The sequence below is a fragment of the Momordica charantia genome, assembly GCF_013281855.1.
Source record: "Momordica charantia cultivar OHB3-1 chromosome 8 unlocalized genomic scaffold, Mcharantia_2.0 BLBB01000008.1, whole genome shotgun sequence".
Classification (NCBI taxonomy): domain Eukaryota; kingdom Viridiplantae; phylum Streptophyta; class Magnoliopsida; order Cucurbitales; family Cucurbitaceae; genus Momordica; species Momordica charantia.
Window position 1 is genome coordinate 4,393,927 of NW_028275166.1, and position 19,082 is coordinate 4,413,008.

General features: G+C 35.7%; 1 protein-coding gene, 1 long non-coding RNA gene and 1 other non-coding gene across 4 annotated transcripts; all 3 read right to left on the reverse strand.

Moving 5' to 3' along the window:
• Positions 1 to 7,413: 7,413 nt before the first annotated feature.
• LOC111004662 (uncharacterized) lies at positions 7,414 to 9,469 on the reverse strand. The gene is made up of 2 exons (XR_002600632.2): positions 9,294 to 9,469; positions 7,414 to 8,684 (listed from the first exon to the last, which is right to left on the reverse strand). It is a non-coding gene; the product is annotated as an uncharacterized LOC111004662 (long non-coding RNA).
• LOC148209401 (small nucleolar RNA snoR8a) lies at positions 8,966 to 9,052 on the reverse strand. Its single transcript, XR_015793350.1, has one exon. It is a non-coding gene; the product is annotated as a small nucleolar RNA snoR8a (small nucleolar RNA).
• Positions 9,470 to 12,962: 3,493 nt separating the features above from the next.
• Positions 12,963 to 18,596, reverse strand: ZCF125 (P-loop containing nucleoside triphosphate hydrolases superfamily protein). Of its 2 annotated transcripts, XM_022276641.2 has the most exons (20): positions 18,454 to 18,591; positions 18,336 to 18,367; positions 17,926 to 18,121; positions 17,700 to 17,789; positions 17,358 to 17,476; positions 17,138 to 17,251; positions 16,971 to 17,052; positions 16,812 to 16,879; positions 16,669 to 16,737; positions 16,423 to 16,565; positions 16,247 to 16,349; positions 15,995 to 16,075; positions 15,548 to 15,616; positions 15,419 to 15,478; positions 15,152 to 15,310; positions 14,648 to 14,941; positions 14,335 to 14,421; positions 14,088 to 14,243; positions 13,712 to 13,981; positions 12,963 to 13,611 (listed from the first exon to the last, which is right to left on the reverse strand). In XM_022276641.2, the coding sequence occupies exons 3-20, from the start codon at positions 18,068 to 18,070 to the stop codon at positions 13,195 to 13,197; spliced, it is 2,526 nt and encodes an 841-aa protein (XP_022132333.2). In that variant the 5' UTR covers positions 18,071 to 18,121; positions 18,336 to 18,367; positions 18,454 to 18,591; the 3' UTR covers positions 12,963 to 13,194. The 2 variants fall into 2 exon arrangements, with proteins under 2 accessions (XP_022132333.2, XP_022132332.2); XM_022276640.2 differs by lacking the exon at positions 18,336 to 18,367 and having other exon boundaries at positions 18,454 to 18,596.
• Between the last annotated feature and the right edge of the window lie 486 nt (positions 18,597 to 19,082).

Consider the following 19,082-nt stretch of genomic DNA (forward strand, 5'->3'; position numbering starts at 1 on the left):
TTCCGACTAGTGAGCAGGGAGAGGAGAATGGTTGATTGAATTTGGAAGAAGAGTTGGGAATCATGGAAAAGCGTGCAAATGGAATGGAGATTTTTAGTTTTGATTTTGGAAGGCGGTGGCGTGGCGGTGCTGGCATGGGGGAGCATACTCTTCTAGCTTTTGTATTGTATTGTATTTTGTATTTGTATTTGTATTTGTATTTGTATCCTCCTCTCTTGTCCTGTCCTTTCAACCCACCGCGTACGCCCTACGCGCCTCACTGTCCTGGGCAATGCCATGATTGAGAGCGCGCGTGTGCTCACGCTCTGCGAGCTGTTGCTTAGCTGGACAAGACAGTGAAACAGCCCCAGAATAATTTATTTAATTTTTTCAAAACAGACAAATGAATAGAAAAAAAGAAAAACGAGAAGCAGTAAAAGTAAAGCAAGTAACCCACGTCAAACGCATCTCATGATTTCAAATTCAATATATTGGAATCCTCAGGCTCAGAGTGGGAGTCGAGAGAGACGGAGAATTGTGACGTTGACGTGTCAACAGCGGGTGTGGACTTTGATAGTGCCACGTGGGGGCCACCCCTCCTCCCCAATCCCCTTTGCCAAATTACCAAAAACTCCTCCCCAGATGGGAATAGAGGAAGCTAGCTTCCCTTTTACCGACAGGCATGGGCTCGGCCCCACCCGCGATCCTTGTCCAGATTTGCGTCACCCCCCGCCCCTATAATCCAACGGCCCCACTCCCACGCCCACCGCTGCCCCTAATGTACTGCCATATCCCGTATTATATTTTTATTAGCTCTTGTAAAATTTTATACATAATAGAAGCATTTCAATATGCAAATTTATCTCTACATCCCAATAAAATCTAGTGAGTCAGGTATTATATTAAAAGTTTGATGGAAATAAATACGATATAAATGTTCCATTTTCTTAAGAAATCTAAGCATTTAGCCACTAACTATATTTCTTTTTTTTTTTTGAACATTTTCAAAATCAAAATAAATTTTTTCTTTCTTGTTCCTGTTTCCAACTTATTTCATAATATTTAAATTCATGGATGTTGAAGCTATATAATTCATCTTTTTTTTATTAAAAATGAAGAAACAGAAATATTGCCAAACGGATCCAAAATAATTTAAATAGTTCTTTTTAAAATATATAACAACTAACATAAACATTACGAAAATACATAGATTCAAATAAATGAAAATCGAAAATATGGATTATCAAGATAGAGAAATGATATATATATATAGAGAGAGAGAGGTAGGGAATGATATTAAAGGTATTTATTTAAATTTATATTTGTTGAGCATCCATATGTGTGGGGGTGGGGAGTGGGGCTTATCCTCTTGGAGGGAAATGGGAGGAGGGTAAAGTTTGTCGGATGAATGTATGTATATACAGCGATGTCACCTCAATGCAGTTAGCAGCTTCAGTAATTTCCACTCTTTTTTTTTTTTTCTTTTAGAATCTCCAGAGGACTATTTTGTTTTAACCACACAAACCCACTTTTTATTTTTTTATTTTTTTCTTTTAGTTTCTTTCGTACTTGCTATAAAAAAAGTAGAAGTTGATAAAATCGCAATCATTTTCAAACCTAGTTCTCAAAAATAGTTTCTCTTTGGGATTAGTTTTGAGCGGATATTGAGAGCAGTTTGATAAAGTCTTTTCTTTATTGTTTTCTCTTAATTATATTTGATAATTTTTTTATTGAAAAAAGGTTAACTAATCAATTTTAAATTCAAAAAGTAAAAATAATACTTTTACTTATATTTTGAAAAAAAAAATGGAAGCAAGAATTAAAAGAGACATTTTTGTTTCCAAAATTTTTATATAATTTTAAAAATGTTTCCAAAAAATAAGAAACAAAAAATATAAATGGTTGTCAAATATTTAGATTGTCACTAAAATAAAAAATAAAAAATAGTTATAAACCAATCCTAGACAGTTGCGTGCGCTTTGTTCAGCTTTTTCAATTTCGAATTACATAAAGCTATGTTTGGAAGTTTGGATTAAAAACATATGAGGTCAAACAACTAAACGAGACGTGAAGGTGGTTTTAATTATTAAACACTTTTTACAAAGTGTTTATTATTAGAGTACTGCCAAAGTTAAAATCTCATTTTTGGTGTTTGAATTTTTGAACGGGATTGAGTAGACAAATGGATGATATTCATATGATAGTCGATCATTAGTTTTCTAGTAATTATTTAAACACGTGGATAACAATACTTCAAATATATACATCCGTTGATGTATAAATTCGACCCATCAAAATTACCAAATTTACACAAGTCTTCTAAAATAAAAGTTAGGATTCGATGCGAAGCATTCAAAATAGAAATATTATACATCGGTGTATTAGCCACACAGTCTAATGCTTAAGTCAGAATCAAAATCTTATTTGAAGCATGGCAAAAAGTAAGATTTTGTAGCACCAAGCCTTTGAACAATACAGACATTATAATAAATAAAAGTTAGAATTCAATCAACCAAAATGAATGTTTTGAAAATAGAATGAGTGATGATATAGTATTTAGAAGTTTATTTTATTTAAAAAGAAAAATGGTTATTGCAAGGAGGAAGTGAGAGAGTGAGTAAAAGTAGAGGGAGGGTGAGAGGCAATAAAGAGAAGCACGTGAAAGGGTGGGAAATTCAAAGTAGTTGAGGGAGGAAATAGAATGTGTGCTGTTCTCAAATCTCACCCCAACTTTTCAAATATATTGCAAATTCCATGGCCTTTGCCTTTGCCGCTACCCTATACCATTCTGTACCCCTTTTTACTTACTTTAAAGTTTAAACGCAGTCAAACTAAATCAAATCAAATCAAATCAAATCCAGACAAAACACAGATACAGTTAAAACTAAAAAGATTTCTGTAACTTCTCAATTTTTAACCTTTCACGGTGGAAATTCTTGGCCCATCAAGCTCAGGATTAAAAAGGGGCTGGAGATTGGAGAATATATTAAATATTACGCAGTGAGAGGCCGATAGAGGAAGAAGGAAACAAATTAGGTATTGCTTGGGCGAGAAATAGAATTGGGAGAGTCACGTGACAAGTGGGAGTTCTTTTAATGTGGCTTTTGGAATTAAAAAATTATTATAAAGTAATTAAATAAATCTTTTTAGTTTAGGTCTTAAGATCTGGGTATTTTGTTGCTGACTCAAAAGATCACTTTACCCCTTTGCTGTTTTATTTATTTACTTGAAAAAAAAAAAAAAAAGATGTCCGTAGGAAGAAACCGTTTGACTGAGATTCCAAGGCTACACAATAGACATGCATTGGAAATTACACACGCATACATATAATAATATTAACATTTTTTTTCCTTGGACCTATCATGTCTTTTTTTAAATCCAGAGTTAGATTAGAAGTTAATTTATTATATTATATTCCCTCGCTCACATGGCTTCACACATTATTTCATTTCTTTTTTCTCCAAATCAATATTTAATCAAAAAGAAGATCACAATTTTACTTAAATTACAAATCTACTTGGTTTCATAGTTTTGGAACTCTCAAATTTACCTATAACCTAAAGATATATTTGTAAAGGTTCAAACTTTATTAATAGAAATTATGAATATAGTTGGTAAGGGTTGTAGAATCGATGGTGGTTTGGTTGTGCAATCCCAAAGGCATGTCTTTTTTGTAACTCTCGACAAAAACAAAACCGAGGAGAAAATTAAAAGTAATAATTTAATTAGTGTGGTAATTATATATAATTAAATTAGTTTAAATAGGATTTAGGAGGAGGGGGAGAGGTAGCTAAGGGCAGGGTTGTCTCTTCGCAGAAACCGAGGGGCTGGGGCTGGGGCTGGGGCTATGGGCAGGCTCCAAGGTAAGGTATTAATTTTTTAGGGCAGTCTTTCTTGGCTTCTCAATGCGTTTTGCCCTCTAATCTCATTGGAATTTGCCCTCTCTCTCTCTCTCTCTCTCTCCTCTCTCTGTCAATGGAATGGAACAACAGTTATTACGTAGACGTGTCAATGTCAAATATGAACCAAATTGGTTCAAAAATACGTTTTTGTCTCATATATTCGTGTAATTATTTCATATTTCAATTTACAATTCGTGTACAGTTTCACGAAAGTTAACAAGTGTTAGATTTTTGTTATGGAAACGATTTCGGCTTTGTATTACTCAGTTATTTTATATCCATATGTAGAAATAAAAAATTTCATTAAATTTTGATAATATTTTTTACGATAAAAGTTTACAAATTAACTAAATAGTTATTTATGGAATTTTCTAAAAATATTTTTTAACTAACTATGAGTGCGGTGTGGTACAAGATTTTTTTATACATTGTAGAGTATAGGGGGGAAAGTTGATTTGTATCTATTTGTGTTGTAAACTTTATATTTGGTGAAATTAATTCCTAAACTTGGATATATATTACAGGTTTTATCTTAAATTTGAATAGATATATGTTGCAACTTTTGCCTTCTAAGTAGACTTTTGTTCGAAGAATGAAAAACATATTTCCACTTGTTTTCGATGAACTATAAAAGATAGGTCATAGTTAATGAGTTTTGCAAGATTTTTATGCTACATTATTATTATTATTATTATTATTATTTTGTTAAAGTAAGTGGAAATTTTAATTTAATGAAATAGTAATTAAATTTGTAGTCAAAATTAATACAAGTGGTCCAGTTTAAGAATAAAAATACGATAAAAGATAAAAATACATACCATAGTTTTGTCATCAACAAGAGTGCTAAAATTGTTTGTTCAATAACATTAATAGAAAATAAAACAAATGGTTAAACGCTAAACTTAGTTGAACCAGTCAATACATATTCTTTACAAATAAAAATAAAAAATTGTGGAGCCCAAAACATTCCTATGAAACGTAAGAATTTTTTGTTCGAATGTGGTAAACCTTCTGCAACGTAATACTAACCTTCTTTAACTCACCAAGTTAAATACTTGATTAATTTAATTATAGCCCTTATCGAAACCAAAGCAACAAGCGTCCAAAAATTGTTTCTCGTGCTTTGTGGGTGTTCAAGAAAATTAATTAGGGGAACGTGACAATTAATCCTTTATTTCCCTCTCTTCATCAAAAGATGTTCATTTCAAGTAGGACGAAATTCTTGTGAAGAGCTCGAGGAGAACCTTATGGAAAGTTAATGGATTGTTACTGCCTTGACAAATTAATTAAGGAAAAAACACATCATTTTTACTCACAACAACCTATTTTCTCCCATTTCAAAAATGGACAAGAAATATGTATAATATTTACAATATATTATGTTAGGGGTGAAATTATTCTAAAGAAGCAACATCAGTTGAACTCTCGAATCGGACGGTTTAAGTTGGACAACTCAACTTGACTAGACCCGAACGGATTGAACTCGATCGAGTCAGTCCACTCAAATACGAGGAGAGATTTGAGTATGAGGTATACTTTCACAACCCTACTTACTTTTGTTATTTGAGTATGAGTGTGTTGAACTATTTTTGTTGGATAATATGTAAAATTATAGACACATAGGCCAAGCTCATAAGCCAAGAAAGTATAATACATTAAGAGAAAAAATCGTACGTCTCAATAATATTAAATTATACATTAAAAATTGCTCCCTTTGCAATGAGCTAATTTGGCAGCTTCTTCTAAGTTATATCATTTTGAAATGGAGAGAAATTAAAAGTTACGCACTGTTTAAACATTTTATTACGTACAGCATTTTTCTTTGTGTACGAATAATTCATTAATTCATGCATCTGTGGTCTACAAAACTCTGCATTTTCTTAATAGACTGTGGCGGGAAGTAACTAAGTACAGTTTGATTAGGGATGCGTTGGTTTTGGTAATGATTAAGCATTTTAAATATACTCTAAATCAATTCATTATTTTAATCCTAATCTCATTTATTAATCAGAATACTTAAATTTATATTACAATTAATTAAGCATAGCTTCGTCTCCAATATCGATGCTCCAGAGTCCCAGAAACGGAGCTCCTTTAACGAAGAAACCTATCTTTAAAATTTATTCTTAAAAAAAAAAAAAAAATTATTTATGCATTTGATGTTTTTCGAGAGTTAAACGTAAACCTTAACCAACCATATAATCAAATCTTTAAAACACCCAAATATTCCTTGGCGAAATCGTAACTCTAAGACCAACCATTTGCAAATGCCATTTACAAACATAATCTAATTTCAAATTCCATCCTCATAAGCCCTAAAAGAATATTTAGTTTCAAATGCCGTTTAAAAGAAGAATTTTCATAAAAACAATTTGGGATGTCACGTGGCAAGGGGATAGAAAAAAAGGAAAACTATACTAAATGACAAAATAAATATATATTCTTCTTCATGTGCTATTTTATAGTAGAAAATTGTCTTAAATGACATAAAATAAATATGTATCTATAAAAATATCAATATTTTGTGTTTTTGGTTCGTATAAGTTTAGAATTTTATATCATTTTTGTAAAATTTTTGTGCTATTTTTGTAATTCCTTCTCTAGATAAAATAATAATAATGATATTGTGTATTGTATTAATGTATTAATGTAAAATGTGGTTACTTAAAGAGAATTAGAAAACAAAAGACTCGATTACCGAATATTCGCACGCATTGAGAGTAAATGATAATTAGGGTTTCCCATAAAAGCCCTTGAGCTGCAACCCGGCACGTGGGAGAATATTGGGATTGGGACTCGGCTCGCGGCTCTCTCCATGTTTTTCTTCTTCTGGTCAAAATCCTACGTATCATTTATCAAGGGCCTTTTTTTTTTGCTTTATTTATTTATTTAATTTGCATGATTAATTATTCTATTGAGGTATGAATCTATTAAATTACGAAGCTATTATGCTCTACTCTTAAAAAAATGTAGGTTTGAATATTAAATGCATTTGGGTTGGTGGGAAAATTTAATTTTACTAATATTTTATGGCTGATCTTGTATTTAACCTATTTCAATTTGGTTTGTTTCTATTGTGTTATATTTGATTAATATATAATAGATCTCCTCAACATTTTTATATACTAAAAACAAATCATATTAGAAAAATAGGGAACAACATATCTTTACCGGCTTTCTTTCTCCAATAGATTTTAGTTGATTCAGTAAAAAATGAAAATAGTTTACAGGGATTTGTCCATTGATTTTTTTTTTTCCTTTCGGTAACCATCGAAGTGAACATTTTTGGTATAAGAAATCTAACAAAAAATTTTTTTTTACGAAATCATTATAAATTTAAAACTACTAATACTAAATTGGTACATGATATAGTTTAAGGATCAAATTATTACAAATTTGAAATTACGGACTAAATCATTTTTCTTTTAAACACAATTGGAAGCGAGTGGTCAATCGGTTGAACAATGCTTGGGTTGACATCACTATTAACTTAGTTGTCAGCAATCACTCTTTTTAACAAAATCATACGAGCTAACATCAAAAGTACTTGCTATTCCAATCAATGTCAACTTTGATCCCTACCTATATGAGAGCATTAACCTTCTTTTTATTGAAGAGAAGTTTCTTATTTTGTAGGTACGGGTTTAATATGCCAAAACATCATTTAGGTATGATTCAAGAGATATATGTGATTCAAACAATGACACTCTTGGATAAGACATTTCTCTACTCATACAAATAAATCCAAGTTGAGCTGACCCAAGAAAACCGCTGTGAGAATGACATAAAGCCTTACAAACCACATGTTCAATGCTTATGCAGTTTGTTTGGCCACACACCATACACTATGATTCTACAATCTTCGTTTTATTTAGTGCCAATATAAAAAGATTAACTAATTGCGAGAGTTTAAATAGTTTTTTTTCTCTCTTCTTTAGAGGGTGTTAATTCAAGAAATTCGAATGAAACAGAGCATCATTTGATGCACTATGCTGTTTCTGTCAAGAATTCGATTTTTGTGGACTAGCCGGCAAAAAAGGCCGATGATTCAGAAGACGGAAACAGGCCAATATATTCGGCCCAACATATCACTTCTGTATGGGCCATGAGTTAAGAGGCCCATGAAACATTCATTTAATGAGTCCTTTTACCTTTTGATAACACCTACTAAGTTTTTATAAATCATTTCTTTAAAATCTGTAAATTCTTTTTGAAAAGTATTTGATCAGAGCATATTAATTTATTCTTTGTCGGATTATAAATTAAACGCAATCGCTATCCTCCTTCCTTAAATTTTTTAAATTATATTTTAAGTGAAAAACTTGCTCCCCTTCTTCAGTTTCTCTCAATATCCTTACCATTTCTCTTTCTTTCTTAAATTGATCAAACCATGTCATTATGTCATTTCCATCAAGGATCCAAACGAAAAAGCATTTTAATTACTTTAATTTCAAGTTTTCTTCATTCAATTTCATGAACTGTCGAATAGAGTGACAAAATTATTATAATTAAACCATAAAAAAATCTTATAGTTTCAAATTTTTATCATAATTATAGTTCACAGAAGATATGTATATTTTACAATATTTAAGAATTTAAGTGTAACAAATTTAAAACTTAATGATTAAATTGAGGTTTTTAAGTGTAAACATAATGCGTGTGATTCTGGTAATTTTCTAAAATTTGGTGGCGTGCGTAACCCTAACCCCAAGGAGATTTTGTTCTATCAAGTTAGGGCTTTAAACACCTCCATTATCTTTATAGGAGTTGCAGAGAAACAGAATGCAGTTATAGGAACATGCCCTGTGAATTAAAGAAGTTCAACTCCATCACATGACAATTTCGTCAAACAAAGCAATTTTCATGTGAACAAAATATATGAAGTATGCAAATAATTTTTACACTAGGAAACTTAATCGATCTCCTTATCAAACATGAACTAGAAGAAAAGAGAAAATCTGATGAAAATAGAGGCGAAATCTTTTGATGGATTTTATAGTAATGGATGGAAGATCGGAAACAGAGTTTTGAAGATGAACAAAAATTTCAATTGAAAGAAAAGAAAAGATAGATCGCGGGGGCATGGTGCTCATATTCTATGGGTGTAAGGTGTCTGTCATGCCATGGCAGTAGCATTCAGAACGAGGAATTTTTATAATCATCGCAACCAAGCCTTACCATACGAATCGAATAGCAGATAGAACAACTTCAACGGAATATTCGACTAATTGAAAAAAATGAAGTAATAAACTCAAACAAGTGAGAAAAAATAAACGAAATCGGAAGAAGATAGATCTATGCCATCTCGAAAGTAAAATCAGAGCATTCAATTCTAAATTGTAAGAAGCAAAGAAACAATTTGAACTCTAATTTATCAAAAAAGAACAATAGCAAAAGTGAGGAAGAAATTACAAACGCAGGAAGTTTCTGGTGGGAGGGGAGGCGCTGCAATCCACTCTTGAATTGCTTCAATTGCGCAGTTTATATAGAGAACTGCGACTCGGAAGCCCTAACTATGGACGGATCTTCCGAGATTGAGTTCCCAAACCCTAGCCGCAGCGAAGATAGCTTTTTCGACGTATTTCAGGTCTCGCGTCCAACATTGGGCTGAAATATTGGGCTTCAGAACGAAAATGAGTTTCTTAAGGCTTTATTACAGTATTGGGCCGGTTCTATTTTCGTTGTTTGAAAATCTATTAATAGTAAACAAAAAATGAAAGAAAAAGTATTTTAATGGGGTGGCAAAAGTATGCCATATTCGTAGATATAGCAAGAATTTTTTAGTTTTGCAAATATGGTACAGTTAATTTTTTTTTTAAATACCATTTTTGAAAGAGAGATAGAGGCCTTTCTCGGGTCCTCTTGACCTGGTATCCAGAGAAGAAAGAAGAAAAGAAGGCTGTGGAATCTGAGATTGAGGAAGAATACTCGAAAGCTCAAAAAGGAAGTGAAGGATCAGGGGTCCCTCGATCACCCTTCCCTTTCACCTGAACTGGTCGAGAGAGATGAATGCAGGGAAAGAACAACAGAGTCACTGACCGACCAAAGAGATGGAAGGCACGCATGACAAGAGAAGGGGGTGACAGCGATTCTCTCGCGAATCGCGCATAGTTCCGTTTGACCGAGGTTCATAATTGCATAAAAGGAGGAGAAGTAGTGGCTGCGGCGCGTCAAGGCACTTCTTCGACGGTCCCCGTCCGCCCGGCCTGTCGGCCCGCTCTGAAGAATGAATGGGCCGGCGAGCCTCCAGGACAAGGGGCTTACGGTGGATACTTGCTTCTTCCGTTTTCTTGCCTGTGCTAACGCCCCGCTACTATACTGGAATATATAAAGGAAGGCCGCTCCCGCTTCCTCACATCTACGCTCGTCAAGCCAACTTAGCTTTTTGGTAGTTGAAACTGCGGTTGAAGCGGACATTTCGAAATGACAGCATCGAAGGCTCGACGCCAGCGGCTTATGTAGTGGTCGGCCGGCAGAAAGCTCGCTAAGCTTCGCTTCCCTCTCCCCTTCCCTTTTTCAATGAAGGGCGCCTTTGGCGCCATTCCCGGACCTAGCTGTAGACGGACAGCCCGGGCCTGAATTCAGACCAGACTCTTCTTTGTTTGAGCAAGCTGCATTGTTCGCCACTATCCGAGAGTCGAGCACTCTCTTTTCTTTGTCAAATTCCAAGGGACTTTATCCAGATTGTAGACGGAAGGTGGTTGGTAAGGGATAATGAGTGGTTGTGGTACAGGCGTGGCACACCCCCCACACAAGCACCACCCGGCTCAGGGGGGACCAGAAAATGCCTTTCGTTTTCCCCCCTTCGTCGGCCCTTGCCCTGGGGATTAATTCAGCAGCAAGGATCGTGAATCAAGGGAAGGTCGTTCAATCTAAGACAGCGCTGTCTTAGATTGAACGGCCCCCTTATTCAACCAACCGAAAGAAGCGTACTGTGACGAAGCGGCTGTTGCTCACCCGACACGATCGTACGAGGTCAGCTGGAATAACTCAAAAAGAGAGTGGCGCCTAGCCGTTGAGAGCGACGTCCACACGATTGCGAGTCTGCTCCTGTCGAGCCTCCTTTAGAAAGATTGCAGGGCGTTGAGGCTTCGACCTTTTCGATACTTTAGGCCCTTGCCCTTGGCAGTAAAAGAACCTAAGGAAGGTACCTCACAAGCTCTTGGGGTGATGTAAGTCTATTATTCCTTGCATCATAGGTGTTGCTGCGTCTTGAGATCCTAATTGCTATGGTTCCGCTGCATCACAAGGAGCAATTATGAGGTCCCCCGATCTCTTTCGGAAAACAAGGCGGCTCATCCCGCTCAACCGCTTACCAAACCTTCCCCTTTGAATAATAATAAGGTCAACTTGGATTCCAAACCTTTTGATATGGGGTCGGCTCGTTGGGAAGAAAGATGGAGTGCGGCCTGTAGAGCATATGTAAGGCACAGTCGGGTTGCTCACGCAGCGGGCTTCAGAGAGTGGGGAACCCAGTCCTATCCCAATGTCGTTGCTCCGATAGCCCTAAATTATGTCGGCAGAAGCCGGATCAACATCATGACAATGGCATTCTGGAAACTGTTGGGCCAGCCGTTCTTGCCGGGAGAGTCGCATCAGAGACATCTTTATCTGAGGAGGAGGCTTCGTGATTTCCGGGAGAACAAAGTGGATTGTTGAGCCAATTCTAGCGAAGCTCGAAGTGCATATTTGAGAAGCGATCTTTGCGGGGTTTAGTTCCGTTTTCAGGGTTCAAGCCTCGAAATCGAAAAAGGTCGCTTCTAGCCCTCTCCTGTTCCTTCCCAATATGCCTATTTTTTTAATGCCGATTTCGGTAGAAACTGAATGATCCCTTGGCTCGGGCGCCCATTCAAAGCCCTAAAGTTCCAAGAGGCCACTATCGTGATTGAGAATGTCTCGAAGATGATAGAGGGCCAATTATCGTTGCGTTGCACAAGACGGTTAATAACATGGTAATAGCCCCTACCAGTACCGGAAGTGATAATAAAAGGCTGGCATTTATGGTGCTGTCCGAGTGGCGCACTATTTCACCAACGATCATCTAATTCCTGAAAAAGGCAGACCGTCCTAGGCGTAGGGGAGATCGGAGCAACAGGGAACGCCTAGATGACGTTTTTCTTCCTGGCCAGCTGTAAGTAGATCGAGAGGTCGGTTTTGTCGAGCCCAGCTTTGGTCTCTGGTTTGATGGTTGTACGCTAAAAATCCGGTACATTCCGGGGAGCGAAGAGAGACTAGAAGAATGATTCATTTGGATCGACGAGCTTTTTCAGCCCAAAGGTCTTGAATTGCCACCAATCAACAGTGCTCTCCGAACCAAGCTAGATAGTTTCCTATCACTAGGCTCACCAACCAACCTGGCGGGCAGGTCGTCATAGAAAGATGTTTGGGGGTAGTGGCTGTAAGTTCGAAGGGTTGTGTGTTACTCAACTTGCTAAAGAATCAAAGTGTGAATGGCACTTCGAAGTGCCTCACGTTTGGGGTCGGCGTCTTAGTCCTTTTTCTGTGAAACAAAGCCAAGCCTTTTCCACCCGCCTTCCATCCCGCGTTTCCCTACTTGCTGCTGCTTTGACTTTTTCTTTTTCCAACTACTGTGACGATGAACTTTGCCAGTCTTCGTCTCCGACCCGACCTGGAGAGAACACAGGGTAAGGGCTTGGCCCGCCTGAATTTACTACTTATGCTTTTAGAAAAAGAAAGGGTGCTTTCTGAAGTATTAACCATTGGCTAGCACTCATCTCTAGAGTCGTCGGCTCTAGTCTAGACTTTCCCACCCAAGGAAGTTCTTGGAAAACCTTTAGAGCGGGCAGCACAAACCCTTTCTTTTAGATAGCTCCAGTGGTTAAGACATATCTCTGACCAAAAGGTCATGAGTTCGAACCCCCTCCCCACTTGATCAGTCTCGCTTCCTTCTAAAGTCTTCAAGAACGGGAAAGCTGATCAAAAGACTGAAATTTCAAATTTTAACTTCTTAAATTTACTTCTTTTATACCTTTCTTAAATACTAAAACAAGTTTAACATTGCATTACTCATTATATTATTTAACTTGAAGTTCTTAAACTGATAACACTTTAATCGCCACATGAACAACTTAAAACCATATTAATCCCACGAACCATCCATTAATACAATAGAATTCTTAGAAATATTATCATACAAGTAGGTTTTATCAACATATTACTCTGGAAGAGCTGTATCATCATTTCAACCAAGGGTTCAGTTGGGGGAACTGATACTGCATACATAATTACACAAGACATAATACAGGCCACAAACGAGCAGAAATTCAAAATAATTCGAGCATAAATGACCAATTCAACCCCCAAAATATTTGGGATTCTGGGTTCTCAGATCCTCGGTTTTGGACCTTAGCTCACTGTTGAATGACATGAATGATTTGTGTCGAGAGGCAAATGCTGTACTGAATCGCTTAATCCCTTCTTCTATATCTCTTCGTCTTTGGACTTCAGTGTTCAGTTCCTTCAATGCATTTTCTTTCTGATCCTTCTCCAGCTCTACGTTTTTAACACATTCAGACACCATTTTACGCAGAGAGTCTCTTTCGTCTTTAATAAGCTTGAATTCTCTGTCTAAGTTGTCATATTGTTGCTTGGATAACTCCAAAAGGTGGTTGCTGGATTCTAGTTCTTTCTCGAGGCCATGGCATATTTTCCTGATATCGTCGAGTTCAGTACTCAAACTTTCCTTCCAAAAGTCGTCTTCAGCAAATTCCTTCGTCAGAAAAAGTTGGATAGCAAAACAAATTAGAGAAAACCATTTACTTGAAAATTGAAATCCTAATCTATGAATTTCATGGTGACATTGCATTTACCTCACACTGACGAGTGCTTAATGGATCCGTCGTTTGCTCACTACCAATTATTGATGTTTCTGATAGCACAAGAGATTCCATTATGCTATTCAACCTCGCACGAAGTTGTTCATGTTGTTCTTGAATAGGTGAATCATTCACTGCCGAATCACTCTGCCAATTCATGGCCATTGATAAATGAGCCTCCAGAGTAGTGAAGAGGCATGTTCCAATTTCACAAGTGCTTGAGAGCAATTTTACAGCTGATGGTTTCTCGTCACATATGGAAGTCTAGTAATAGCAAAATAAAAATAAAAATTGGTGTTACCTGACTGATGTTCTTAAAAACTGTTAGCGGATTTGGAGATGTAAAATCAGGAATCAAATTGTATTGTACCTGAAGGGAAGATAAGATGTCCATGTAAACATCTTTGCACATCGCCAAAGAATGGCACATCTTTTGCGGAAGTTCCCTGATTAATCGTAATTGCTTTAGCTCTGATATCTCTGCCTTCAGTTTCTCGTTTATAAGAACTTCTTCCTCGTGCTTTTCCTGCATTAATCACCAATCACACAGAAATGTATATGGATGAACGAGCATGAGGACAGATAAAAAGTCAAAAGGAAAAGATATTAAAAGCGACCTGAAGTCTATTCTTCTCCATGATGGCATGCTCCAGTTGTTTCTCAAGATGTTGAAACTCTTGTTTATGGCCCTCATTGCAACGACCCTGACCCAGTAATTGAACGAAAATTGCATCACATATAGAATCACTGAACCAGATAAGCGAGAAATGTGTAGTATTGATATTAGCTCGTGTCATAAACAGTAGTAATACCTAAATTGTAAGTTTATTACCACAAACAAAGGATAAGAATCTTTCATAATCATAAAATAACGCAGATAGAGGCTTGATAGAGTGACGTATAAGAGATTCTTGTTGAAAAAACACTCACAGGAGTTATTTCATTAAAAGGAAAAGATTGCACTTTTCTTGCAGGAGTCGTTTGAAGTGTATCAAGGTTGGCTACATATCCTTTATTCAACTTCAACCAAGTATCCTCATCTGCAACGTTGCTAAAAGCATCTGGAAGAGGGCTAAACTCCGTGGGCATAGAATAATCAGATCGCTTCGCAACAAACGCATTAGGCGCTGCCTTCAAACAAGGTGTTATAAATGCATCTTCATGGCTTTTATTACAACTGTCACTAAAATCTTCTTTGAGAGTTCTTTTAAAAGAATCTTGTTCCTACAAAAATGATACAAAAGATTGTTGCAACAAAGTTTGGTATTGGAGTTCAATTTTAAAACAAAAATCTCAAAACTAAAAGCTGAGAGAGGTATTACAGCCAAGAGCATGTATGATAATTTAGTAAAGCACCACCAAACAACAATAATGGCGTTCTACAGTCAAACTTTTCTATGTCAAAATGTAGAGCAGATAATGTTAGTTTCATACTTGACTTTGACAGGAGCTTTGTAAAGACTCCGAAAGATTGACAAGACTATTGAGATTTTCAATTTTCATCTGTTGCTCCATGATACGTTGATCGCGTTCTTTTTGTGAGTTCCTCTGCTCTTGAAGTTCCATTTGCAACTTTTCTCGTTCAAGTTCGTACTGGATTAATTGAAATCGGCATTAATATTACATACAGCAGATCCTAATACGTAGAACTATTAATACATGCTAAAACATTGGAGATCTGCTAAAAATTAAAAGACTTGCCTTCAACATATCGTTCCTTAACTTTAAAATCTCCTGCTCAAGTACTTCCGCATGTGATCCCTAATATAAGAATTAATATGTCAACTACTTGAAAAAAATTTTCTCAAGTGAGACAAATTTGAGCATCACCTGAAGTTTCTTACGCAGCTCCTCTATCTCTTGATTTTGACGCTTCAATAATGCTGCATCCGTCAAAATCTGGGACAATTGCAAGGAGAGTTAATTGCAACGTTAAAAAGAAGGGTAAAGAATACATCATATAGAAAAACAAATGTAATGGATCAAAAAAATAGTAGACGTAAAGTTTTGACCATTTTATAAACGAAAAGTATCGAAAGGGATAGGAACGATACTCAAAAGATATATCTTATCAAAGACGGAGTAATCACATAGCTTAAGTTCTAACCAAGCCGACGTAAAAACTTTGAAGTTGTGGGACACTGTAAAATACTAGCATGCACTGAAGTTTCTGCTTCATGATGATGAAAAAAAGGAAAACTAGTCCAGTGCAACATGCGAAGAAAATAGAAGAGAGCGACAATGTTGTAAAGACTCTGCTAATTACAGAAGAACAACCTCGTTCACTTGAACACAATTGGTGATGCGCTTTGCTCTGCTAGCAAATTGGAGAGTTCCTTTTGTTTCTTCTACATGTACCTAAGGCACATATCAAATTTAAAGGCAAAGAGGATTAATTTAAGCAAATCACATGTTGAGTATATGTATGTGAGTATATATATGTATGTGAAGATTGAAATTATGCACATCATTATGCATTAAACAAGAAGACTGAAAGAACAATTCACTGGAGAACAATTCATTGGATACCTCTTCTGGAGCAATAGTGCAAATTATTGAAGTCTTGGCATTACCACCAAGAGCTGGTTGGAGTATGCGTGTCAGCTTACTATCTCGATAGGGAATATGTCCCCTGTCCTAGCAGAGTAAAACATCAATCATTGTTCTTCCAAAAAAGAAAGGAGTTTTCCAGGAAAAGAAACTACCTCTGCCTAACTCCCTCGCTTAGCTTATTAATAACATTCCCAAGAATCATTAAGCTCTTATTAATATGCTTGCCTTCCTTCAAACGTGCTCCTTCAGCTCCAGTTTTAGCAATACGCTCAGACCCAGCTAAGTCTACCAAATTCTATTTCCCAATAATACAAGCAAAATAAAAAGGTGTAAATGAAAGAAACTCAAATAAGAATTGTTTTCTTTGACTAGATTATAAGTTTTAGCAGGGTACAAACCAATACAGAGACACGTATTGAATCAGCATTCAAATTCTCGCCGTTGTCCTTCCCCTTGCTTTCAATGACCTGCACAAGATGAACTCATATAAATAAGGGTAATTGGCAAAAGGATTTTGTACAAAGATCTAACATAAACATACCATTCTGAATATTGTATGCGACCTACTACTCCTGGCATTCATATTTGTTTCACCGAAGTGTTTGTTTACTGTAAGAAAAATTTTACAGATACGGATGAGCGTTTAAATTTAAAGAAACCAAATTTAAACCAAAATCCTCATTCATATTTTCTTTCCAACCTTCACCCTGCTGGATGAGCTTTAAAACTTGATCAGCATTATTGACGATTTCTTCTTTAAGACCTGCAACAAATATCCCACGCTGAAGCGAGAGCTCAGTTAGTTCTAAATTCTGTTTTTTAACGTATGAAAAAGTAGTGAAAAGATATCAGGGAGTGTATAACAACCTCCAGGCTCTCATGAATTGGCAATTTATTGTTCTCCACTGCAAATAGATCATTAATTTCTTCGTTATAAATTTCCATGTAGGAAACTCTAATGAGAAATTCTCGGTCTGACATCTGATAATACAGCAAAATGGTGGAGTTAAAAGTTTTATCCTGCAACTGCAAGCATATCTTTTTTTATGATGTCACGTTGACTTCTGAGATCCATAGTAGAATTTACCGTGTGAATTTTTTCAAATACGTCTTTAACTGCTCTGTGAATAACTCCTGCATCACTTTCAGAACCATTCATGGTGAACGTCTTACCACTACTGGTCTGCCCATAAGCAAAAGCGGTTCCTGCAAATCGACAATATATAAATGCAAACGCACATAAACACGGCCACGATTGGGACGAACATTGCCCCAGAATTTAGCAATTATAATAAGTACATTCCCTGGTCAAATAATGATATATTTCAAACAGTTCGAGAGGTCAACCTTTATCCTAACCAGGCCATCCCATTCCTTCCTCTCACGTTTTAGCAAATGAAACAGTGAAGGTAGAAAAAGAGAAGCATACCGTTAAAACCTTCAACTGCAGCATGAATGATATCCCTAACAACAAGTTCGTAAACACTGCCATTAGTACAGCTTTCGTCCAATACATGATCTGCCGGCCAAAACAAAAATGGCCACAAAGTTAGACAAAGATCAAATATAAAAACAATATGAGCTAATTATGAGGAAATTTATGCAAATTGAAGAATGCTTGAGCTCGCGATGGTGGAAGTGGATTGTAAATGTACCAAATGCATAGGAATTGCCGGATATAGGCGTGCCGTGAGCTCTGTGAAGCGAAATTCGATTGTCGTCAATCTTCCAATACGTTCCACGGAATGATTCTTGAGATACAGATGGCCTCACTCGAACAGCAACGCTAATTTTCTCCATAGTGAGCTATCTCTGCCACTGAACTTTCTTCTAATCTGATCTAATCGGTAACTGTACAAACAGTTCTTATAAATATATATGATGACTTTTGCAGGGAACTTTAAGCGATTTCGGTCTAAACACAAAATAATCAACATTTAGAGTTACAAACTTCCTACAGAAAATCAATAGACAAAAAATACACTAATGAAATCAATGAATTGTATGCAACCAAGAACACAAAATCGACAACACAATCAATAGACAGAGTAATGTATACACGAACCTGCTAAATCAAGATAAGAGTGATTACACAACCTGTCAATCAAAAAATTGAGCAGCACGAAATCGAACGGATGGAGAGGGAAGTTGAAGAAACAAGGAGATAGAGAAAAACTACAAACCTGTTAGTGTTGGATGCAAAATCTAGTGCCACGGCAAGTGGTAGAAGCCGAATGGAGAGAGCGAGAGGAAGAGGAAAGCGGAGGAAAACAGTGTGGATTGTGGAAGAAGAATAAAATAGAGGAACCTAATTCTGTGAGATGGAGGGGCGCCAACGTCTCCAAATTTGAAAGATATCACTATTTTTTAAATAAAAAAATGAATAACGGCTTATTTTTTAAATAGAAAATATAAACTTTTTTTTTTTAGTAAAGAAAATATAAACTTCTACCAATATCTTAATATCTCAATTTTATATTTAAAAATAATTGTCATATATTATTTTTTAGAGCATTTAAACAAGATTTTCAATGTTTCAAAAAAGGAAAAAAAAAACAAGATTTTCAAATTTTCAAAAATAAATTTTACAACTATTTAATAATTATTTTAATTAGATAACTAATTAATCACTTTCATTAAATGTATTTGATTCTTTTTAATACAAATGTATTTGATTTATATCTTATTCTAATACTTTAAATTTCATGTTTATTTTAACAATGTTCATTCTTCAACTTTCAAATGTCTTGTTAGAACAAAATAGTTAGGTTCTTGATCATTTGTCAATAATTTAAATTTATTTGGAAACCCA

Coding starts and splice junctions, on each gene's coding strand:
- ZCF125 (XM_022276640.2), bottom strand. CDS start 18,070: ATGGAGAAAATTAGCGTTGCTGTTCGAGTGAGGCCATCTGTATCTCAA. Junction 17,252..17,357: donor TATTTGAAAAAATTCACACG/GTAAATTCTACT, acceptor CTGTATTATCAG/ATGTCAGACCGAGAATTTCT. Junction 16,350..16,422: donor AGCGAGGGAGTTAGGCAGAG/GTAGTTTCTTTT, acceptor CTGCTAGGACAG/GGGACATATTCCCTATCGAG.